General features: G+C 43.6%; 3 protein-coding genes across 9 annotated transcripts in view; 2 read left to right on the top strand and 1 right to left on the bottom strand.

Moving 5' to 3' along the window:
* The window catches only part of RUFY2 (RUN and FYVE domain containing 2), a 75,101-nt gene extending 63,512 nt beyond the window's left edge, over positions 1-11,589 (top strand). The window contains exons 18-20 of one of the 3 annotated variants that reach the window (XR_002089391.2): positions 1,208-1,293; positions 7,937-8,086; positions 9,980-11,589. Coding sequence is in view for 1 of the 3 variants with exons in the window: in XM_014609354.3 (XP_014464840.2) it covers positions 1,208-1,214 (7 nt within the window). In the remaining 2 variants the exon portion in view is untranslated. Of the gene's footprint in view, positions 1-1,207; positions 5,250-7,936 lie in introns of those variants that run through there. The other 2 variants (XR_009463045.1, XM_014609354.3) reach the window with 2 other exon arrangements.
* A 351-nt stretch (positions 11,590-11,940) lies between these two features.
* HNRNPH3 (heterogeneous nuclear ribonucleoprotein H3) lies at positions 11,941-20,622 on the bottom strand. 4 transcript variants are annotated; one of them, XM_006259469.4, is made up of 10 exons: positions 20,533-20,622; positions 19,092-19,230; positions 18,426-18,564; positions 17,683-17,870; positions 17,204-17,290; positions 16,795-16,913; positions 13,367-13,502; positions 12,659-12,739; positions 12,488-12,577; positions 11,941-12,241 (listed from the first exon to the last, which is right to left on the bottom strand). In XM_006259469.4, the coding sequence occupies exons 2-10, from the start codon at positions 19,207-19,209 to the stop codon at positions 12,165-12,167; spliced, it is 1,035 nt and encodes a 344-aa protein (XP_006259531.1). In that variant the 5' UTR covers positions 19,210-19,230; positions 20,533-20,622; the 3' UTR covers positions 11,941-12,164. The 4 variants fall into 4 exon arrangements, with proteins under 4 accessions (XP_006259531.1, XP_006259532.1, XP_059585865.1 ...); XM_006259470.4 differs by having other exon boundaries at positions 17,728-17,870; XM_059729882.1 differs by lacking the exon at positions 20,533-20,622 and adding an exon at positions 20,187-20,209.
* Positions 20,623-20,949: 327 nt separating this feature from the next.
* Positions 20,950-24,090, top strand: part of PBLD (phenazine biosynthesis like protein domain containing) — a 33,708-nt gene continuing 30,567 nt past the window's right edge. For both annotated transcript variants that reach the window (XM_059729883.1, XM_014609326.3), the window contains exon 1: positions 20,950-21,133. In XM_059729883.1, the coding sequence (XP_059585866.1) occupies positions 21,050-21,133 (84 nt within the window). In that variant the 5' untranslated portion in view covers positions 20,950-21,049. The remainder of the gene's footprint in view (positions 21,134-24,090) is intronic.

Below are 24,090 nucleotides of genomic sequence, written 5' to 3'. Positions count from 1 at the left end.
CAACCCACTGCAGGACACTTGAGATTTTGGCTGGGAATGGGAGGGGTGGCAGTATTAACTCCTCTGCCACCAAATTTCCTGACCCTTTGGGAGTGCTGCGGGCTGGATTCCAAGGCTACACAGGCCACATTTGGCCCATGGGACAGAAGTTAAGCACCTCTGCCTTAATGGGTTGTTTATATTAATCCTAATTGTAAATACTTCGGATGCCACTTGCAAATGCATTTCACATCTGAATGATGTATAGAACTAAAGACTAAGGCTGTGCAAAGGTTCTGTCCCTGATTCCATTTGGCAAAGATTCAGCATGATTCGATGGCTGAATCTCTGAATCTGAATCGAATCAGAGGACTCTTTAATCTCTGTGAATTGAATCAGAATCCTCCAAATCAATTCAGAGAGATTCGGAAATATTCGACAATTCAGACATAGACATAGCTTTAAATGTTTTTTCTACGTACCTCTAGGTAGCAGGTGGCTTGTGAACACTGAGATGGTGGGGCGGATGGAGCATCCCACAGAAGCCACTTCTGGTCCACTTCCAGGTTTGCCGTGGAGCATGCAAACTACCCCCCCATGCTCCATCTGCCCCAACATTGCATCATTCACAAGCCATGCCTGGTACCTCGAGGTATGTAGAAAAAACATTTAAAGCTGTGTCTATGGCCGAACCACTGATTCTCTGAATCGGCATCGAATCTTCAGGTTTGGGTTCAGCCGAATTGAATCGGGGACAGTAATCAGAATCAATTAATTGAATCACTGTCCCCAATTTTGGCTGAATCCAAATCGAATAGGGCCCGTTTTGCACACCCCTACTAAAGACAGAAAATGTACATTTGGGAACAAAGCCTAACCCCTGGGACTAATCAGTTCAGGTGTGTGCATGTGGAAGGAGAATGGAATGAATGCAGAAGAGGTTTGGAAGTGAAAGGAAGCCCAGTAGACTTGCAGTTAGTGGATCTGTCCCAGTAAAAAAGTGCAACCTACTTGCGTTGACAGTAGATAACACGCTGTTAGAGCAAAGACTGTTTTTCTGCAGAAAGTTGGAGAAAAATTCAGCTTCAAACTTTCTCTAGTTTTTTGATGCCATGTTGTGACAGAGGTAAGCTGTGGCAGATTTCCTTATATTAAAATAGATAATGTAATCATTATCGCAGCCTATTTATTTTAATATTGCATTTCTTTTATTTGTCCCACCTTCCAGTTTTTGATGTGCCAAAGAATTCTGCATTGACAGTGTAACTGTACTGTAGGAGTTGTTGAAGCAAAGCTGGAGATTTTGCCAGCTAGGTAAGAAACAATTGGGCCTTTTGCACCTGGGCAGATATGGGAGGCAGCCTGAGATAGATAAGCATGTGAGCTAACTTTTCTTTAAAAATGATCATCAGTTAAGTAGCTCATTTTGTAATATGTCATCTTCCATTTTCATACTTAAAAGCCTACTGCATAACTTCAGCTCTTCTCCTAAAAGGCAGGCTGTCTGCATCAGTTATGCTAGAGTTATGGTTTCCAAGCTGTTGGTTGCAACCATAAGTGCTACAAGCAGAATTCTTCCATACGTTGTAGTGTGATATATTAGGGGTCGCAACTTCTTACTGTTACCTATGTGACAAGAAGATTCTCTTTCCCCCTTATATCAAACTTGCAGAACTTGGACATTACGATTTAGATAGGGTTTTAGTCAGCATGAGTAGACAATGGGTACTGCTTGTTCTTTAAAAAATACGTTCTATAACAACTAGTGCTGAAACAGACCCATGTAGCTGTTGTTGACACACAAAATACTACATGTAACAATATCTCTGTGATAAGACAGATTACAGCAGGGGCAGGCAACGTTTTTTGGCCGGAGTGCTGAAAAACACCACAATGCCTACCTTGGAAGGTGCCAGAGTGCCGGCATGCCAGAAAAACAAAATGAAGGAAGGGGGTACATGGCAGGATGCCCTGCTTGTGGCCCTTGCCCCCCAGCCCTGCTGCCCCTTGCCTCCCACCCAAAGCCCCTGCCCCCCATCCCGGGCTCTGTGGCTGTCAGCAGCTACCCCAGCTCTGGGTAGCTGCTGGAGTCCGGGCTGCTCTCAGCAGGGCTCGCAGCATCTCAGCTACCTGCTGGGAGCAGCCCAGGCTCCCGGCTGGCAGCAGCTACCCAGAGCCGGGGCTGGCTGCAGCTGGGAGGCGGCAAACAGCTGTGCTGGGCTCTGGAGCCCTGGCATCAGCTCTGTACTGGCACATGCATGCACGCCTTGGAGCAGGCTGTGGGGGAGGGGCCTGAGGCAGCACAACCCTGGTCTCTCCCCAGCTCCCGGCATAGAGCTGGTGACTGGGCTCTGGGCAGCTGCAGCAAACAGCTGTCCCAGGCTCCACAGCTCTGGCATCAGCTCCATGCTGGTGGTGACTGCGCGCACACCTTGGGGCAGACAGCAGGGCAGTGCAGCCCGCCCCAAGATGCGTGCATAGTCGCCGCCAGCATGTAGCTGATGCCGGAGCTGTGGAGCCTGGAGCAGCTGTTTGCAGCTTCCCGGCTGCAGCCGGCCCCGCCTCTGGGTAGCTACTGTCAGCCGGGAGCCTGGGCTGCTCCCAGCAGGCAGCTGGGACACTGCAAGCTCTGCTGGGAGCAGCCTGGGCTCTGTCGCTGGCAGCAACTACCCAGAGCCGGGACTAGCCATGCTGACCAAAATGGCCTTGCGTGCCATGCTCAGCACACGTGCTGGGAGTTGCTGACCCCTGGTTTACATGAACCTTTCTTATACTCTACTCATTTATCTGTGTGTGTTGGACTACTGACAGTCCACATGTCTGAGGCCTCTCTACCCCAACCTTCCTAAAAACAAACAAAAAAAGAGCTAGGTTTCTGTCTCTTGATATAGGCAGATCACTCATTGTAGAATTGAGCCGCTAGTAAGAAATTTACCCTCAAACCTACGTTAGCCAACGGAAGACAGGAGAATTTTCCAAAGTATTTTCTTTACCCACTGATATGGATTGCGTTTCCTAACAGAAGCAAGATGGTTTTGGGAATAATGGTGTCTTTTAACTAATCTTTATAAATCATTCTTGCACTTAGTTAGTTAAAGTTAGTCAAAGCTTAGTTGCATGGTTGGCGAATAATCATGCAATTAATGTTGTAAAGGTAATACCAAAATCTTTTAAAACTCTTAATTATAGTTGCTTATGCAGCTTTTGTAAAGAATAAAAACAAAAATTACTGATTTTTTTTTTTTCTTTCTATTAGGCTGAAAAAATGCAGATGTTTGTGAACCTGTAGTTTGTTCAGGAAATGAAACCTGTTTAAGTGACCTATAAGCAAACTATGCAAGTAGTGCCACCTTTTAAAATTATTTTGAATGATATTCCTTATTGGACCTTTTGATTATTTTTGGTCTTGATATTTTCCCATACATGATAGTTAAATCCTGCTTGCCTTGCTCGCCATACTCTTATTCAGTGGGACCTTTGTGAATAAGATGAGCAGGATTTGGCTTAGCGCACGAATTATTTTTATTATTTTATTAAGTTATTAATCAATTATATAAATACCAAAAGACTACATTATTTAAAAAAACAAGATTACATATTATAAAATAAGGAAATATTTTATAACTTATGTAAATTTCAGTGTTGGTAGACAACACCCTCTCTTCTGACTTGAACTTTCACTACTGATAATAGCTAGAGGTGTGCCAATATATCAGTCGCATATCAGATTGGCACCGATAACAGGAAAATTAACATTATTGGCAATCTACTTTTTTTGTCTGATGCTGTTACCAATAAATGCCGCATGGATGCACATTAGGGCTGTGTGAAATTTCACTGCCAGTTTTTTGTTTTGATGCTGTTTTGACTCGTTTTGAGGTTGAAACAGCAAAATCGAAATGGAACAGGTATGGTCGGAACAGCCTCAAAACAAAACGAGAAAAGTCGAAACATTTTGCCATTTCGATGCTGTTTCAACATTTCGCCCATAGGTTATAAAGGGGAAGGTTGAAACAGCCTATAATTTTGTCATTTTTGGCCTGATTTGGATGAAACAAGGTTCTCTACCTTGGGAAGAGAAACCTGCAGCATACTTATAGGCTCGGCAATGCTACGGTGGCTAGCACTATGGATGAAAGGGACTTGTGGTTCATGATTGACCACAAGATGAACATGAGCCTTCAGTGTGATGCTGCAGCTAGTAAAACAAGCAAAATGCTGGCCTGCATCCATAGATGCTTCTCAAGCAAATCCCAGGATGTCATTCTCCTGTTGTACTCAACCTTGGTGAAGCCACAGCTGGAGTACTGCGTCCAGTTTTGGGCTCCACAATTCAAAAAGGATGTGGAGAAGCTTGAGAGAGTCTAGAGAAGAGCCACGTGCATGATCAGAGGTCAGGAAAACAGACCTTACAATGAGAGGCTGAGAGCTATGGGACTTTTCAGCCTAGAAAAGCTCAGGCTCAGGGGCGATCTGATGGCCACCTATAAGTTTATCAGGGGTGTTCACCAGGATCTGGGGGAATGTTAGTTCACCAGAGCACTCCAAGGGATGACAAGGTCGAACTGTTATAAACTCCTCCAAGACTGTTTCAGGCCGGACATAAGGAAGAATTTCTTTACTGTCCGAGCCCCCAAGGTCTGGAATAGTCTGCCATCGGAGGTGGTTCAAGCACCTACTTTTAATGCCTTCTAGAGAAATTTGGATGTTTATCTTGCTGGGATCCTATGACCCCAGCTGACTTCCTCCCCCTGGGGCAGGGGGCTGGACTCTATGATCTTCCAAGGTCCCTTCCAGCCCTAATGTCTATGAAATTTATGAAACCTGCAGGAATGGTAGCCCTTTCAGAGGGCATGAAGCCTGCCAAGTTTCAAGGAGATAGGTGCAGGGAATTCGGGGAAACTGCACCCCAAAGTCTTGAAAGCAAAACTCATGTCACGTGTACATGTCAAGCCACAGTGGAGTCAAAACTGCAGGCCTGCTAGCCCCTGCTGAGGCCACGAAGCCTGCCAGCTTTCAAGTTCTGGAGCCCGGCACCTCTAGCTGTTGACAGGCAAAACGTGTCATGGGTGCTTGTGCAACTGTGTCTGTCTTGGGGCACAGGGTGGGGGGAGGGAAACTACTGCAGGCCTGACTGCTATGCCTTCCTGCGGCCACAAAGCCTGCCAGCTGTCAAGGAAATAGGGGTGCAGGGCCCCAGAACCCCACTGCAACTAGCTGCTGACAGGCAAAACTTGTGACATGGGTGCTTGTGCAACTGCTGCCTCTTATCAGGCGGCAGGACTGAAGATCCCCCATCACTTGCCACCACAGACCTGGGGGTAATAATTGAACACAGTATGAACATGAGCCAGGAGTGCGATGCTGTAGTCAGCAGGGCCAACAGTACCTGCATGCATCATTTGATGCATTTGCAGCAAAACTAGCCTCCTGCACCAAGCGGGAAAGACAGCTGGGGGTCAGGTGACCCTAGCAAGGTGACTGTCTAGTCTCCTCTTGAAGATTTCCAGGGTAGGTGATCTGGAGGGAGCTTATTCCACAGTCTGGACACCCTAGTTGTGAAGTAGCTTTTCCTAATGTTGAGCCTGAAATGAGCCTGAAAATCTTCCAGGAGTTTGTGACCATTATTCCTAGTTTTCCCCAAGGGTGCCCTGGTGAACAGTTGTTCACTGAGCCCTAGTTGTACGCTTTTGATGTAACGGTAAGCTGCTACCAAGTCCCCTCTCAGCCTTCTCATTTTCAGGCTGAAGAGTCCCAGGTCCCTCAGCCTTTCCTCATATGGCTTGCCATACAAGTCTCTGATCATATGGGTAGCCCTTCTCTAGACTCTCTCAAGCTTTACCACGTCCTTGTTAAAGTGTGGAGCCCAGAACTGGATACAGTACTCCAGCTGCGGTCTCACCAATGCCAAGTAGAGCAGGAGAATCACTTCCTTGCAATGGTTTTGCTGGAGATGCATCAATTGATGCATGCCAGGGTATTGTTGGCCCTGCTATCTACAGCGTCGCACTGCTGGCTCATGTTCATACTGTGGTCAATTATTACCCCCAGGTCTGTGGTGGTAAGTGATGGGGGATCTTCAGTCCTGCTTTCTGATGAGAGGCAGCAGTTGCACAAGCACCCATGTCACAAGTTTTGCCTGTCAGCAGCTAGGGGTGCAGGGCCCCAGGACCCCGCTGCACCTATCTCCTTGACAGCTGGCAGGCTTTGTGGCCACAAAGCGGCCTAGCAGCTAGACGTGCAGTAGTTTCTACCCCCCCCCCGTGCCCCAAGACAGACACAGTTGCACAAGCACCCATGACACAAGTTTTGCCTGTCAGCAGCTAGAGGTGCAGGGCCCCAGAACCACTGCACCTATCTCCTTGGAACTTAGCAGGCTTCGTGGCCTCAGCAGGGGTAGCATGCCTGCAGTTTTGACCTCGCTGTGGCTTAACACATACATGTGACACAACTTTTGCTTTCAAGACTTTGGGGTGCAATTTCTTCGAACCCCCTATACCTATCTCCTTGAAACTTGGCAGGCCTCATAAGGGGCCACCATTCCTGCAAATTTCATCCAAATCAGGCCAGAAATGACAAAGTTATAGGCTGTTTCGACCTTCCTCATTATATCCTATGGTTGAAACAGGGTTGAAACTGTTTCAACGGAATGGAATGGACCAGCTGTTTTGACTCGAAACAAAAGTTGAAATGGAACAGTTCCATCAAAATGTTGAAATGGAATGCTGCTGTTTCGCACAGCCCTAATGTACATAGCTGCAGCATACATGCAGCCAAGAATACAGCCCTGCAGATTGGAGAGCAGCGTCCTGCCAGTAAGTCGGGGGGGGGGGGGGGGGGGGGGCTGGGAGAAACGGGGCAGATCAAGGACCCACACGGTGAGGGAAGAGTGGGGCAGGGGCAGGTGCTGCCCAGCCAGGATGGTGGATGTGACCCTGGGGCAGGGCACAGGGAGGAGCCACAGGTGGCTCATTCAGGGAGGACAGCTCCCCACTGCTCTGCACACCCTCAGGGGAGGCATGTACCCCTCTGGATTTGTGCACGGGGTAAGGGCTTAGGGCCAGGGGCTGTGCCGGCCTCTTCCCACTGGCAGGGTGAACTGGGGCTGTGCTCAGGGCAGGCAAGGGAAGGGTGGGCTCAGCTGCATGGGATGGAGAAGGGGAAGTTTGGGGTGGCCATAGCCCCCCCAAAACCTCTCCCTAGTGCCACTGCTGCTGCCACCTACCCTGTGCAGCTAAGTCTACCCTGCTCCCACCCATTCCGAGCACAGCTCCTGCCCAGCCCCCTCCATGGGTAGAGGCCAGCGCAGCCCCTGGCCCTGAACCTGCAGTGGGCAGCCCATCTTCACTTTGTGCACAAATCCAGGGGGGGGCATATGCCCCCCATACCTCCCCCAGGGATGCACACGCTGGTAGGGAGATGCATCCACCCCCCCTGACTGGGCAGCATCTGCCTGTGCCCTTACCTTGCGCATTCCTGTAAATCGGCTTTTGGACTGGTATCGGTTGATATGGCTGGTTAATAATTGGCCATTGGTATCAGCCGAGAAAAACTTTATTGGTGAACCCCTAATAAAAGTTTTAATATTTTTGTGAAGACATAATTACGAATGTAGCATGTCAGAATTGCTTGTATATACTAAATATATGAAAAATGTTTCAATTTTTTTTTTTTAAATATATGTATTTTTTACCCAAAAAGGCAGATAGAATTTCCTACTTGATCCATTTTCTGTATTGCTTGAAGCTAACTAGTCTGATTTTTAGGGTTTTTGTATCATGCTGTAACAATAGGGATAATGCTCTCTTAAAGGATAGAAATCTCTCTTCACACTAGCCTGATGGAGAGTTTTGATCTCCTTGCCCTAAATACATCAACATAGTTTAAAAGCAAGTACTGTAGTAACCGGGTTCTGCAATATTCCTCTGTATCCTTACTGAGAATTCAACTCTTACAGGCCTAAGTGAGGGTATTGACAAAATGAAACGGAGTCCTGTCTCCCTCAATTTGCATAGCCATGAGCAGGAAGAACACTATCTCCTGGACAGCTGACCACTTACCGCTTGTAAGCTTGAATGCATAATCAGCTACCGTGCTACCAGTGCAGGTAATCCACTGCTATTAGTACCTGTGAGTGTTGTACTACTTAAACACTATTGAAAACCACTAGCTAGTAAGCATCTTTCTACCTGATGACCTTTTAAGTGTATCCCTCATGGATATGGTTGTAAGCTTGAAAAAAACAAAATCCAAACCAATCATCCTATCTGTAGTAATAGTCCTTCTGGAGGAAGACTGCTCCCTTCAGCCTCCTTAAATTGTTCTAAACCAGTGGTGCTTCATATTCCAGTTGTGCAGTAGATATGGTGCATTTGAGCAACTCCACATGCTGTCCCTGCCACATGGTTGACAGTGCACTCTAGCATGCAAGGTCCTGTCATCCAAACTGCAGGGATCCCCATGTTTGGAAATTTGGCAAGTAGGGGTGCCAATTAACACCAGCACTGCTCCCCTGCTACCAGTTTCTGCATCTGTGGGGTGACCTAGGGGCTGGCTGACATGGCCTTGCAGGCCAGAGATTGAATACCCATTTTAAATGGACAATTCTCAGTCTGGGTCCTGTAAGATCCTTTTAAGGGTGTTGTAGAGCATAACACAATAGTTAGGTTTGCAAACACCTGCAGGATTCACAACATACAGCTAGAGCTTTTTAGTAGTAATCCATAACATCAGAATGCTTTAATGTTAGATTTTCTGACTTCTCCACCATGAAAGAACTGCTCTGTTCTTTCTGTAGTTAAAAAAAACTCGCAAGAGCTAATATTTTTTGGAGGCATATCTGCACAAGCCTAAAAAGAATGAGCATTAATGTTTTAAACTGCCTTTTTTCCAGTATTAGTACCCACAAGTATAGATATTCTTGCATTACTAGAGGAAGAGCAAAATAAATTTTGCTTCAGTCCTTTTCCACCTTAGGTTTGGCCACATTTTTAAACTGCTCTTCAGTGGTAAAGAACAAGCCAGAACTAGACTTTTCTAGAAAAAAAAAAAAAAGCTGAATACTATTTGGTGGGGGGATGCAATCACTATTGAAAACGTCCAAGAAAGTAGTACGGTAGAATGTACTAAATACTGTATCTGCTTTCCCTTGCTAGCAGTTAACATTCATAAAAGCCTTCTCATTATTGCCAAGCCTGCTTTGAGAAGTCATTTCATATCTTTTGTGTAAACATTCTAGACGCTGAAGCTGTTAAGACTTAGATTTGAGAGTATTTTCCAATCTTGCCCCTAGTGACTGGCTTTTATAAAAGTGAAGAAAACTAAGTACTTCTCATGTTTAGTAACTTTAGTTCAGTATTTCAAGGTTTATATCTTGTATTCATGACTAAGTGACTGAAGCTAGGTTTATGAAGTAAAGCAGCATCATTTTTTGGGCCAACTGAATACAGGCACTCCTCACTTAACGACCGAGTTCCGTTCCTGCGACTAGATCGTTAAGCGAATTGGTCGATAAGCGAGGAGCCGCCCCTTGATACTGTGTGCCTTGGCTTGAGACGCCGCGCTGCCGTTTCCACAATACAATTCGTACAATACCGACTGCTCGGAGAGCTAGTCGTAAGTCCGTGTGGTCGTTAAGTGAGGAGTACCTGTAAATGTTACTTTACCTCACAAACTTTTTGCTTCTTTCCAACTCCTTGTACCAGCATTAGACTAGACATTAGGAAGAACTTCTTCACAGTTAGAGTGGCCAAGGTCTGGAATAGGCTCCCAAGGGAGGTGGTGCTCTCCCCTACCCTGGGGGTCTTCAAGAGGAGGTTAGACAGGCATCTGGCTGGGGTCATCTAGACCTAGCACTCTTTCCTGCCTATGCAGGGGGTCAGACTAGATGATCTATTGAGGTCCCTTCTGACCCTAGCATCTATGAATCATGGCTATGACTGAAAACAGGCAAAAGCGAACTGTTGCAAGGTGTTAAGTTGCTCATGACTGTTTCTTACAGCAAAATCTTGTTGAAGGCACCCTGCTTCATTCCATAAAGTCTGCAGTGATAAAGGAGGACTTATTTTATTCACCTTTGAAAAAGTTATAAAGAAATCAACTAAAAGGAGTGTGTGCAGTCTCAAGAACAGAAACAAAAACACAAGTCAGGGGCACATATAGCTTCAGCAGCTATTCTGGATGCAGGTACTTAGTAAGCTCTACTAGTCTCTCAAGTGTGAAAAAACATTAAGTGATTCACTTTGGATTACTATCGTACTGTTTGCTGTGTACTATTGCTTACCTGACTCCTGCCTATTTGGCTGTAATTCTGTTCAGTCACAGTCTTGATTACAAATGGACTGTTTCACATTAGAAATGTTACGTATGAGTTATTATTAGTGATGATGCGCACACACACACATGCATAACTGATCACAAGTTTTAAAGCTCAAAGTGATTACAGGAGCCAGCTTCTTTAAAAATGTCTAAACTCTGAACTCTCCTGGAAACCTCTGTAGTATTAGTTAAGGCTTCTCAAACAAGCTCCGTGCTGTAGCATAGTTCATTAAATGCATGGAAAACTCTTAGATGCCTCATAGTAGCCTACTAGTTGTAATGGGTTAAAGGCATTAAGTGTCATTTGTACATTTAACAGCATAGAATACAGTAACTCTTTAGAGAGTATTTTTCAAGAGATGGTAACAGCCTTTTCTTTTCCTCTTGAGAAGGATGAAGGGGAAAGCAGTCAAGGAAGAATTAATTTATTCTTTAAAACAGTGTCTTAATGCCACATCATTGTCAGCTAATTTGTGAAGCTCGGACCAATCTGACAAGAACGCTTTCTAGCAAAACACACTCCATTCTGTTATCTCCCACAATAAGACATTTATTACATACAAACAACACATTACTAGCAAAACAGGTGACAAACTTTCAATACCCAAGATCACATTTGACAAGTTTTAGGGAGGCATTGAGGACAAGCAATTAATTTGGAAGAAATGTAATACCTTTTTTTCTTCATCATACATCATGTGTTAAAGTGCCTTCAAACAATATGTTTCTGTACATCTTGTGTCATAAATGTACAAAAGCATTACAACAAGATGTGTTTGGGCTTTATTAAAAGTAATTTAAGCAAGTATTCACTTTAACTCTTGCCTTCATTTGAGATATGTTTGGATGGCAAATCATTTTACAAAACACAGTAAGCCTCACAGGCTTTACACCTCAGAAGAGGAACTGCCAAATCATCATCAATTACTCAACTGCAAAAGCTACTTGTGCATTTTTTCAAAACCCAATTGAATGAGACCGTTAGATGTTTTAAAAATCCCTCTAACTCTTCTTATTGAATGTTTTGGGTATTTGTAAAATAAAGTTATAATAAAACTGGATTTTTAATTAACTAGCCCTCAACCCCTTTGTTTGAGTTTTGTTCCTACAGAATGATTAAAATAAAATTGTACTGTTTTAAGTTAATTTAGATGTGGATATTTTGATTGGTAGATAAAAAAAGAAATTGTGCTAGTGTAGATTACTAAATAAAATACAAAACTGCGGAAATAAATTTGACTGTTCTAGGAACACTGATACCAATCAACAAGCCTATGTGTATATGGGGGGGGGGAATATAGCTATCTTTGTTTTTCATGTCAAGCTACATTTTGCAAATTTTAGCCTCTATACCCATATTCTGCTAATTTGCTGTGGGATTTCATCTATATATACTTTTCCTGGAAGCCAACATAGAAATAGGTTCTAACTAAAAATTATTGTACTTTACTTTTTCCCTTTAAACCAAGCACACCTTCAGTTCAGCATTGTTATGCCTTACTAAGTAAACTGGATCAGTGTTTAGAGGAGGTACAGCACAACCACCTTTAATTGAACCAATGGTACAACATCTTAAACCAACTATTTTTCAATATGCAATACATCTTTAGGAATAGCTAGTATAAAAAGTATCAACATCAGTGGTTTGAATATAAAAATTTATTTAAAGTCAGAGTATGCAACAAATAAAACCTACAGAAAACAGATTTCCCCATCACAATCTGTTGCTTACCAAATAATAGTGTGAAAACACATTCCTTCAGTCATTATAAAGTTCTTAAAATACAAAAGAAATTTAATTTTGTAAGAAAGTCTAGTAGACCAGATACTGTTTCTTCCAGGATATTTTGCGGAAGCAAAGCTGTTCTTTAATACATTCCACGCCATCCACCACTACTCATACTGCCTTGTCCATAGTATCCACCACTATTTCCACTGCCACGACCTATAAAAGGTAACAAATATTAAGTAATGTACTCACAGCTCTGAAGAAAAAAAAAAGTATTTGAAGGTTCTCAACCTATGACTGTGGATGAAATGGAGTTTAAAGTATTACAAGTATATAACTGTAATGAAGTGCAGATTCTCCCTAAAACTCTATAAAATCCAAACAGTTAGGAGTCATGTAGCTACATAATTATAAAACAAGTAAAATTATTAGAACAATTAACAAACAAAACCCACTACTTACTATATCCACCTAAGCCATCAGGTGTTCCGTACCCTCCGCTATAATTGCTACCCATTCCCATTCTGCCAACAGAGCCATAACCTCCTTGATCTGAAAAGTAAGAGCAATACATCATTAGAAACTTTATTTCCCTAAACATAGAAGTGAAGTAAGATCTGAATCCATACATACCCATTCCATCTCTGCCATAGCCTCCCATTCCAGAGCCACCTCCAGCAGTTGAATTCAGGAATAATTCAATGTATCGATGTTCTTTAAGAAAATAGAAGAAACAGCTACTTGTGACTTTGAGAGGTTAGAAGACAAAAATTGAAATTCACTCCAGAGTTACCAAACAGTTTGGGGGGAGGGATGGGGAAAGAGTACAAGGCTACCACTAGTTGCTTAAATGGTTATGAGACTGAGTTGGTATCATCTGACCAATCCCTAGAAGGCTGTTTCTCCATGTTAATTTTGAAGACGGTCACAATTTGTACCTTGGACAGTCTAAAGGACTAGGACTTAAAGCTTCTGGACTGAGATTTACTGGCAAGGCAGTGTAAGTAGACTTGTACTACTGCTGCTCATGTTTCCTTAAAAAGTATTCAAACTTTCAGTATGGCATCTTTCATAAGCATACTAGATCAAGCCACCAAACAAAACAAATGAGGCTGGAGAATCAAATCCAAGCTTGCATGTCTGGACAGATTTTAGACACTACATCTTCAGATTCTGAAGAGCTCCCTCCACTAAACCTCAAGTTAGGGGGAATCCAACTACATTAACAGCCCCTCAAGCTGTTTCTCCATACTCTCAAACTCAAGGGAGCCAACCTGGCTGCTAGCTTCCATTTTTTACTGTCTGGATACCTCCAAACAAGCAACTCTCATGAAAACTTACGCATGTGATTTTTATCTTTAGACATGGCAGCCACTGCATCTTCGTGTGTTACAAATTCCACATCTGCTTCTCCTGTTGCTCTTCCATCTGCTCCAATATCAATGTGAACTCTGATAGGATTCAGTGGTGAGAAAAACTAAAAGAAAAATTAACACTCTGAATTGCTTTCAGCTCATGTTCAGATCACCTCAAATTAAAATTAGCAGTAATTTCCTCTGTATCAAAGCAACCCTCTCTTTGGCATCCATATTTTTTACTAGCAAAACAATATTTATATAGCAAATCAATGCAAATGCAAGCATTCATCTTCTAAACTAGGACTTTAGAAAAAAAAACACCTCACTGGTAGTATTAAATACAGAGTTGGCTGGGGTAACTGACTTTCGGATCTAATGTGTTTACCCTGTGTGTACACTTTCTTTTCTCTAAAATATGATCAGATTACTCCCTCTTCAGATGCAATAGTGTTCTGCATGAATACTACCCTGTACATCAATAGTGGGCTTTATCCATGAACCTCACTTTACAAACAACTTAACCATCTTACACAGGTACTAAGACTGAAATATCCCATTTACAAAAAAACCCAAGTAAACACAGAGTGATAAATGGTTTTGCTGAGTTACAACAGAAAGAAAAGCAAAGAAAACAGGAACAGAACTATAGTCTCCTTAATCTAGTACCTTCAACTCAACTTTCCCGCAAACATTATTTTAATGACACTTTTAAACATCATTCATATATTTAATAAGCTAAACTAACAAGATTTAGTGGTCCTGTGATCCATAAAAGCTTATATTTTCTGTTAACAGCTGTTAAGGACAATATTAGACTAAGTTGTCTACAGGACCAGCAGTCCATTTACCCAAAAAACATGTCAGTAATACATGCTCAAATCTTAAGCAGGGTATGACACTCAATTTTAGCATACTTAGGCCATATCCTGCAAACACTTATGGCATATTAAGTACATAAAGTAAAACTAGAAAAAAAAAATAGTAAAAGGACAAATTTGGGGGGGAGGGAGGGAGGGGGGGGCACAGCAGGATATGGAACAATTTCCATACTATGAGATTGAAAAGGCTAGGTCTCTTCAGCTTGGATAAGGAGATGGCTGAGGGAGTATAATAGGCACAAGTTAGTCAGGGAAAAGTTTTTTCCATACGTCTAGCCTAAACTTATGTCCCGTACAGCTAACCAAAATCTGGAACACGCATCCAGCAGACGTGGTGCAGTTGCCATCCCTAGCCGTGTTCAAGAGGAGGCTGGATGAGAACCTCGTTAAGCTCGTTTGAGCCCATTATCTCTCTTGCCCATGGCACGGAACTGGACTTGATCTTAGAGGGCCCTTCTGGTCCTTCTTTCTATTATTCTATAAATAAGGGGTCTATCAAAGGCAAATGCTGTAGAAAAAGTTGGGAGGTGTTATTTCCTACCCCTTAACACAAGAACTAGGGCACTTAATTAAATCATGAGACAACAGATTTAAAAATAAAGGACATTTTTACACAACATCATTAACACATGGAACGTTGTGCCACAGGATTCTGTGAAAGCCAGTAGCATAACTGGATTTAAAAAGGGTTTAAACATTTATGGATGATAAAGTACACAAGGGACTATTACACCCAAGTTATTGATGTAACCTACTCGTGACTGGGAAAGTACGATAGGATGGATCTCGCTACACTTGTGTCGAGGACAGGATGTTGGTCTAGGTACATCTTGAGTCTGACCTAGTGTAATAAATTCTGAGGTTCTTAAATGTCTGCAGCTTTATAGCTTAATAAAGGTATCTTGATTGGGTAGGTGTTTGGTAAACTATGAAATACTTACGAGCCAAATCACATTTGTTGCCTGTGCCATAAGGAAAGGAAGGGGTGTTGGCCCATTTCCTTTCCTTGTGGCATAAGGCAACAAGTGTGATTTGACTCATAAGTATTTCCTAGTTTACCAAACACCTACCCAATCGAGATACCTTTATTAGGCTACACTGCTGCAGACATTTAAGAACTTACAGAAAGGCTGTCACACAGCAGCTTGCCTAGTTTTCCAATGTCTAATAAACTTTTGTTTCTCTCTTCTACATTCCTTTCAATTTGTCACACTTCCTTAAAGTGTTGTGACCAAAACTGGACAGATTACTCCAGAGGCTTCAACAGTTCTGAACAAGGCAGAAAAATAACTTCCTGTGACAGAGCAATGTCATGGCTCACAAGGGCTTAAAAAAAGAGCAAGCAGTGAGGGGGCTGTAATTAATAGACACTAATATGCATCAGCCTTTTGGCTATAGGTAAACAAGACTAGGATTCCTGCCACATAAAGAAAAAGATTCCCATCAATAATGTGGTCCATGTGTGTTATAGTTATGCTCAGTGTTAACTGCGTGTAATCAACTTGGTAAGTTTCCATTGCTGAGCACATGCTGCTTTTGGCAGCAGTTAAATGACAGACAGTATATTTAGTGAGATTTCCTCGTATGCAATTCTAAGATGACTGTCTTCCCCCTCCCCCAACTGGGAGAAAAAAAACAAACACCTCATCTTGGAATTGAGTAAATATGGTATGCAAGATCAGCAGATGCAACAGAGGCTCCCAACTTTGATCCAGTTCAACATTTATTTCCAGTTTTAGTCACTTTTACATCCCAAAAGAATTGGGAGGGAGGGGGAGGGAGACAGAAGGTTTTTCCTTTTCTAATATATATATATATAGTCTCAACAGACAGCAAATTCCATTTTTTATTAGTATGGAAGCATTAAATGTCAAACACCTAAGAAAGGATTACAGGAAGAGGGTAGAAAAAAGACTGAGAACAATCTGAACGCGAGTTACTTGCTGGTATCACCCACTGAAAGAGTTTGACAACTTTGTCTTCATGGCTGGGAAACTGGTGACTGCTAATCTGATGACAGCCTATTACAGTCTGATTATCTGTTGTTAGAAATAATGTCTGTCTTTTATTTCTGCTCATAATTTCATTGTATGCTACCAAAAAGATTCTAGTATTTTGAAAAGTTAGGTTAAATTTAATGATAGATCCAACTATAAAAATAATTTTTGCCAGTAAATCTAAAGGGTAACAACCAGATTCCATTAATTGCCAGGTTTGTTTCAGCATTATTTTAGCTACGCATTCATGTGTGCTTCTGAAGCATCTAATGACATTCAAAGGGAGTCTTCACTACTTTGAGAACTGACAACCTTAAATGCTATTACTTTTGTAAAACTTAATTTCCAAGATATTTAGCTGATTTTTTTTTTTTTTTTTTTTTTGCTATTTCAAGGGGAGTTGCATAAATCCCATGAAACTATTTGGCAAAATAGAACAAAAAAACCACAAAAATTTCATGTTAATATTTGGTACAGAATACCAAAAAGAAAGCTACAGCATTACAACAGAATGCATTTTTTCTTAAAATACTTACATTAGCAATATCATTTTCTGTTGCTCGGAAAGGCAACCCTCTCATGTGAACAAAATGACCACCACCATGAAAACCTGAACCTGCATCTCCACCTCCACCATAGCCATGTCCTCCCATACCTGTAAAACAGTACACTTGAGAATCTCAAAAGCTAGAGACACCCATTACCACTACTGGCTCCTGTCTTTAAAAGTGTATGTACTATGCAACTGCTGCTCTAGATTGGGACATAACTACATTTTCAAATGTAGCAAACACTAGTAACTTAAGAGCATTAAATCAGAACAATTCTGCTTTCCAGATACTTCTACTTGAACTGATTTATTAATCTATTTTTTCTATGACCTATATTAGCAGCTGTTCTTTAGCAATGTTCAAACAGTAGAAGTTTTTTAAATGCTGATTTTACCTCTCCCATCTCTCATTCTGTCATCATAGCCATCGTTTCCATAGCCATAGTTATTATAGCCACCATAATCATCGAAGCCACCATATCCTGTACAATTTAAAAAGAGAGCCATAATTATGTTCACAAAAATTCAATAGATAAAAACAAGTCTATAATTCCACTTGTTAAACTTAGACATCTGACCAATATAAACACAAATTCTCACTTTTAAGTGCTTAACATTTAGACATGCAAATTATTTTTTCCAACTTCTTCCCTCAAAATGTATTTCCATACAGTTTCTATTACCTTGTAATATTTATGTGCCAGCACTTTCAGCAACACTCACTGTTGGTATGTCAGTAAGAATCCAGTTATAAATATGTATTTTTTTTCCAAACCTAGCAGGTACTGAAGTTAATGACATTTCTCCATTTCTTGACAAAAATGTCAGAAACATGAAACTGTCAACAGAACCTTTGTTCATTAGATACACATACCACCGTCATATCCACCACCTCCTCGACGCATTCTGTCATACATACTTCCACGCCCAGCTCCATAATAACCCCCTCTTCCTCCTATTGGTCTATCATATGGTCCAGGTCGTTGCTGTCCCATCATTCTTCTTGGTGGGTCATAGAATCCTCTGATTTCACTCTTACTACTTTTGAAGATTTCAATATATCTAAATAAAAAAGTATTTTCAAGGTACAAATAAGAATACGTGCACAAGCTGTTTGAAAATTACAACGGCTGCACTAAATTAGTTAACTGTCTTTCTAAAGCTAGATATACTCCGAATACAAACAAAGATACCATACAATTTAAGTCACCCAATAACCTTAAGATTCTTAAGCGTATCAATAGAAAGCTTTTATTATTAGTAAATTTTACTGTGAAAGAATTCTGACTGTATAGTTTAAATACAAGAGAAGTCTTTGTACTAAACTTGTACTTCTACTCTTCAAAAATAGCTGGCTATACTCATATTTATCATAGAATATCCTACACAAAAAAAATTGAAACAAAGTTCTGATTTTAGCAAACTACATAGTGTAAATACTGTCTTCCCCCGCCCCCCAAAAGCTACTGTATTTGCCAAGTTAAACTTAGGATCATAATTATAAATTCTTTAAAATAGTCAGTTAAATATGGTCCCCAACCCCCCCAAAAAAAGCATTACTGACCCACAACCCCCAAAAATAAAGATTTAACACCATCCCAAACTCTCCATCCCCACCTGTGCCCTATTCTTTCCTTGTGTTTCCCCAGAGCATTTTCTGCTATCTCCTTTGAAGCAAACTGCACGAAGGCCTCCCCTGTGCTTCTCCCCTGGTAGTCCAGCGTCAATGTTATCCCATTTGGCACGATTTCCAACCCTTTAACCCAAGGACAAATAACCCCATCAAGGGGAACAGTGTTAAAGGCTGAAACATTCCCATCTGTAGCAAATACTTAAAAGCATGTCTAAACAACAACAAAAAATATATCTGTTTCCCCCATCACCCAACAAAACAAGCCAATGATCTTTCATTAAACATTATGGGTTTAGCTATACTGTTATAGCTTAAAAACAGATAATCCCACCTATGTTATATGAAGAAACGACTACGAGTCAAACAGTTTAACTTTGCTCCAAATTCTAATATATAACACAGTAGCTTTGTTTCAAAAAAAGTTACTGCCTTGACAGAATCAGATATATCGGTTTTTTACTGTATCAAATATTATCATCTAATTTCCAAAGTAAAAACTTACGCATTTGTAATATAAAACTTAAGACACAACCCACCCCCCACCCAATAATTGGTTATTAATAAATTAAACTACATGAAACAGTAACAGAAGTGAACATAGCAGAAATACAAAAATCTCAGCGACTATACTTTGTCTATACTAGAGATACCTTGGAAAAACTGGACAATCTCCTCTTTGCTGCAACCAAATGGCAGGCCACGAAGTCGTACTACTGTTCCATCATTAGATGCATCATTTGGGCCATTATGTTTCCCACTCCAGTCCATTTTTTTCTATTAAATAAAACACTACAGGAAAAAAGACACAACAAAAGAGAATAAACATATTACTAAGCTCCACTAAAAAACCCCCCAAGAGTCCAAATTTCTTATGTTGAAAAGTTAAAAGTTATGTGAAGATTACCAGCTGTATCCCTATTACACACTTGAGTTGCAGTATAATAGAGAGGATACATCGAACTTTGATAATAAGCATGACTTAATTCAGCACACTGCCAAATCTGAGGGCCTATGAGTGTGTATCCGCACTGGTGTTGCTTAGAGGCATATAAGATTACAGGAAAAACATTGGCATACTTGAGGAGAACTGATTGTTTTGTTTCAAGAGACAAAAGGCTAGAGTGCATTTTTATGTAGCCTGTTGTACTGATGTAACTGGAAGCCCTCAGGGTAACTTCAGGGAGTCTTTTTTTTTTTTTAGCCCCCAGACTATTAAAAGGCAGCAGAAAGAACATCTATGCAATGGGAGACAAAGATGCACTGAGCTGGGATCAAGACTTGCAGCCGGGTCCCTATAAAGGCCACCCTTCCCTTTGGCTGCTATTTGGACACGATTCAAAGTTCCCAGGCTCGCTGCAATTCCCACCACACATGGGAGTGGGCCCTACACATCCCGCACAACGAGCAAGTGCAGGGCTCTGAGGTACGAAGGGGCACAGTTCGGAGCACGAGCAGCGCGGCTTTTCAGAGGTCTGCGCCTAGTTACTGTCCCGTTCCCGCAGCTTCACCCGCCAGGTCCGGCCCCGGCCCGCAGTGCGGGAGCCGCAGCGGCCACTCGAGCAACCCGATGTCGATCGGCGCGGGCGGCCCCGGCCCCGCCAACAGGCAGGTGCGACCGGCGCATGCGCCGCCGCGTCCCGCGCGACCTCACAATGGGCCGCGCGGCCCCTTCCCGCGGGGACTAGCCGTCTTTGTCAATCGGGGGCAGTGGAGGCGCCGCTCCCGCCCACGGGGGCCGCTCCCACCTCCAACGGCAGCGCCAGAAGCCTCCGCGTCGCGAAGAAGGGAGACAAAGGCTTCAGCCGCCATTTCCCGCCGCTGTGCGGGCACCGCCCCCGAGGCTCGGGAAGCCCCGCGCTCGCCCAATCCCGGCTTCCTAAGCCACGGCGGCGCCTCCGCCATCCGGCCGCCACCCTGCTCCCCACCGCCAGCTCCTCCACGCAAGATGGCGGCCGCGGCCCGGAGTCAGGCCCCGCGCAGCAGCCTTCCCCCGAACCGCCGCTCGTGCCGGGCCCAAGCTGCTGCAGCCGCCTCGTCCCGGGCGGGCTGGGCCGGGCTACGGCTAGCTCGGGCCCGCCTCCCCCTACTCACCGGCAAACCCTCCCGCGCCTGTGGACGCACAACCCCGGCGAGCTCGGCGGGGCGGGGAGGCTCCTCGCCGCTCGGCGGGTTAGCGACCTGCGCAACGGCGACGGGCGGGATGGCGTCTCCAGGCACAAGTCTCGCGATACTCGCTGCGCAAGAACCGCCACTCACGCCCAAATTGGGCGGGGGGGCACATGCGTGACGGAAAGACGCGGAGTCCGGACGCATGCGCAGTTGGACTACAGCAGCGAGAGCGCATGCACGCAGCTTGCCATTGGACGCCCTACTGCTGTCAGTCTCGGTGGGCGCGGCTGTCGCGATGGACGTTACCGGGGTTTCCGCCCTCTGGCCCCGCCCCGCGCCTGATACTCCGCCTCCTCGTGGCCGCGGGAGCTTTCAGTAGTTGGCTTAGCTCTCTACGCATCTGTGCGACTTGCGCGCCTCCGCCCCCGCGCGGGGAATCTTTAACCCGGGGCAGGGAGGAGGGCGGGAGGCCTCGCGCTCCTGGCCAGTTGCGGCCGCCATGCGGGTGGCGGTGTTCATCGTCGATGCCTTCACGGCGGAGCCGTTCGGCGGGAACCCGGCCGCGGTCTGCCTGCTCCATGGTGTAAGTGCTGCCTCCGGCTTCCTGCTCTCCTCAGGGCCGGGCAAGGGCACCTCGACGGGCGCTGCTTCGCCATGTGTCCGCGGCTCCCTGGGCAGGCCCCGTGCGCTGCTGCCCCTCTGTGAGGTGCCAAGCATGATGCACAAAATGACCCCGGGGATTTCAAATAGGGACCACAGTGTCAAACCCACATGGCCCTGCCGGGGGCTTCCAGTCTCTGCAAGATGAGAATGGTGGTTGCTGTTTTTCTCTTGTGGAAAAAAAAGTGAAAACCAAGAGGTGGCATTTTCTGAGGGGGCTTTGGTTCTAACCAGGGGCACCTTGGGTCAAAACGGGTTGAGAAACAGTAAATGAGAGCAAGAAAGCAAGAACAGTAATTTGCTAAAGCACACAGTAGTAGGATGGTCCCATAATGCTCTCTGAAAAGAAGCCAGGGAGCCAGAGTGACCTGAGGAACAATGACTGCTAATTCCTGCGGTTTTTCCAAAACTCATCAAAGATACAGGCTTCTTTTCCCAAAAGTGAAGAAGAGGAAGAGTAGGTATCTCAGGATCTTCCACATCCTGTTGTCCTGTATGTGGCTGGTTCCCAGTTAGGCCAAGTTAATAAGCAATAAACATTTTTACCCTCTGATCGCCCTGGTAGCTTTGGTTCCATTCCCAGTGCAGCCAGCCATACAAATCATTATAATATTCTGAACAGTTGTTCCTAACTGGTGTTCTGTTATCAGTCTCACTAGCAGCCAGGAGTGGCAAATTCACTACCTTATTGTTACCAGAGGGAGTCTCACTGGATTAGGAAGGAGAATATCTGTAGAGGTGCTTGTGGGAACTCTTTATGTTTTTTGAAGTGTACAAGCTCTGCTGTTCAAGTTTGGTTAAAGCTCAATTTTAAGCTCCCTGAAATTCAGTTGCCTTGGAAATTGGTGTGTTGCAGGTGGTTTCAGGGAGAGTTAGTGAGCCACATTTGGGAATAATAGAGACGATAATATTGAACTCCTTCCTGCTGCCCCCAAAACTCCTTTAGATTTTGCAGAAATCTAGGGAATAAAGCCATGGCTCTAGTCTCACTCAACATTTACCCATATCTAAGCATGGCACTTGCCACTCCTTCAGGAAAGTGGTAGTGACTACACAGTATTCACCCAAGCATATTGGCATGAGGTTAATGCATGTCAGATGCTTATGCTGTGTAGTTGTGGACAGATCTTTTAGAGGTTTTCTAGCTAGCCAGTGTGATCTTGAACTGTCCCTTGTGAAAACTTGGAAAGGGGAAAAGGAAGAAAAATGCTCTTTAAAAAAGGTGGTTTTTATTTTATTTTAGGAAAATGTAATTCAGTACATAAGCAAATGCTTAAACTCTGCAAAAGAAAAATAGGTTGTATATACAAAGATTTTTGGGGAGGAGAGGAAGGATTTTGTGGAGTGAGATGAATGAGGATAGGGTGGAGCACAGAGGATTTTGAGGGGCTTGGGTCAGGTGGAAGTGAGGATCAGGGGAACAGGGAGAAACTGGTAGGACACTGGGTGGTAATAGCGTGGGCAGCTGTGAGTGAGGGACATTGTTGCCAAGGATCTGTCTGCTCTACTTCCCCCTCTCTTGTGCATGTGCTGAAATCTGGGGAGATTTTTCCACCTGGGGAAAGATCTTACTCATTCTTGTTGCCCCCAAGTGAGCTAGAATGGGGAAGGGTAATACAAATTAAATATCTAAAGACCAGGAAACTGGTTCATTTCACAGCTCCAGCTGTGTGACTAAGGAAGTGTATGATCCTAGCTTGTAAATGCTAAAGGCAAAATGAGATGGAAAAGAAGGGGTTAGCTAGAAATGGTGGGGGTAGGTGAGAGTGGAATGGTGGAGTAAGACATACCAGTCTTCTCTCAGGTGCTTAAAATTATCCAGCCACTGTGTAATAAAACTATCAGGATTTTAGGACTCTGAACCATACCTGTGAATATTCTGACTAGTTTTGCTAGCAGCTAGAAATTCCCATATGTGGTCTTAATTTCCTTTTGTCTCTAACAAAGTGGGCAGGAAGGAGCAGGAGAACTTAAGAATTAAAGCACATCCTTTTTTTCTAGCCAGCGCAGTGACTCATCTGCAAACCAACATGACAGCTATAACTGCATAAACGATTGCTTGCTTTTACAGTGTTCCACTTTCCACTAAAAAAAACACAGGAAATTTAGTGACAAACCACCTGCTCAAGTAGAGTTAAAGTTGCCTGAGGGTAACCTGTGCTGTTCCAGAAAGTTGGGTTCGGCAAAAGTCAGACTTCTGAAAACTAGGAAATACAGTGTTAAGATATACACAGGCATGGTGTTAATCTACCCCTGTAACTGGCAGTAGCTAGTGGGAGTTACCTAGATGCAAGCACTCCAGCTTCAAGTTGTAAAATACATATCCCTCTGTAATCACATTTTACCCTGATGCTCTAGGTAATCCCTCCACTAGGTAATGCAGCTCCATCTGACACTATAAATATAGCTGAGATCCCACTAGGCAGCCTTAACTCTGTTAATTTTTTCCAGTGAATTCAAAACTTAAATAAACAGTCTCCATCTCTACTGACAGCTTCAATAGTATTGAAAGAATTCCATGTATCATCCCGCCCCCTCCCGCCCCCCCAACTTCTAAAAGAAAACTCAGACCCCTTCCTCAGTCCAAGGGCTTGATTAATTTCAACTGTCCGGGCACAACACACTTCATGAAGTAGGGCTTTCTGGGGTGCCAACCACTACTGGAGATCTACAGACTTCTTTTGAAAAATGGAAGCTCAGATTCTCGTGTAATAACATGAAATCTATGAAATCCTAGAGTCATAGACATTAGGGCTGGAAGGGACCTCGGAAGATCATCGAGTCTAGCCCCCTGCCCAAAGGGCAGGAAGTCAGCTGGGTTCGTAGGATCCCAGCAAGATGAGCATCCAGTTTGCTCTTGAAGGTGTTCAATGTAGGCGC

The sequence above is a fragment of the Alligator mississippiensis genome, chromosome 6, assembly GCF_030867095.1.
Source record: "Alligator mississippiensis isolate rAllMis1 chromosome 6, rAllMis1, whole genome shotgun sequence".
In the NCBI taxonomy this organism is placed as follows: domain Eukaryota; kingdom Metazoa; phylum Chordata; order Crocodylia; family Alligatoridae; genus Alligator; species Alligator mississippiensis.
The sequence above is the reverse complement of the archived record's forward strand: the minus strand, read 5'-3'. Positions and strand labels throughout refer to the sequence as shown.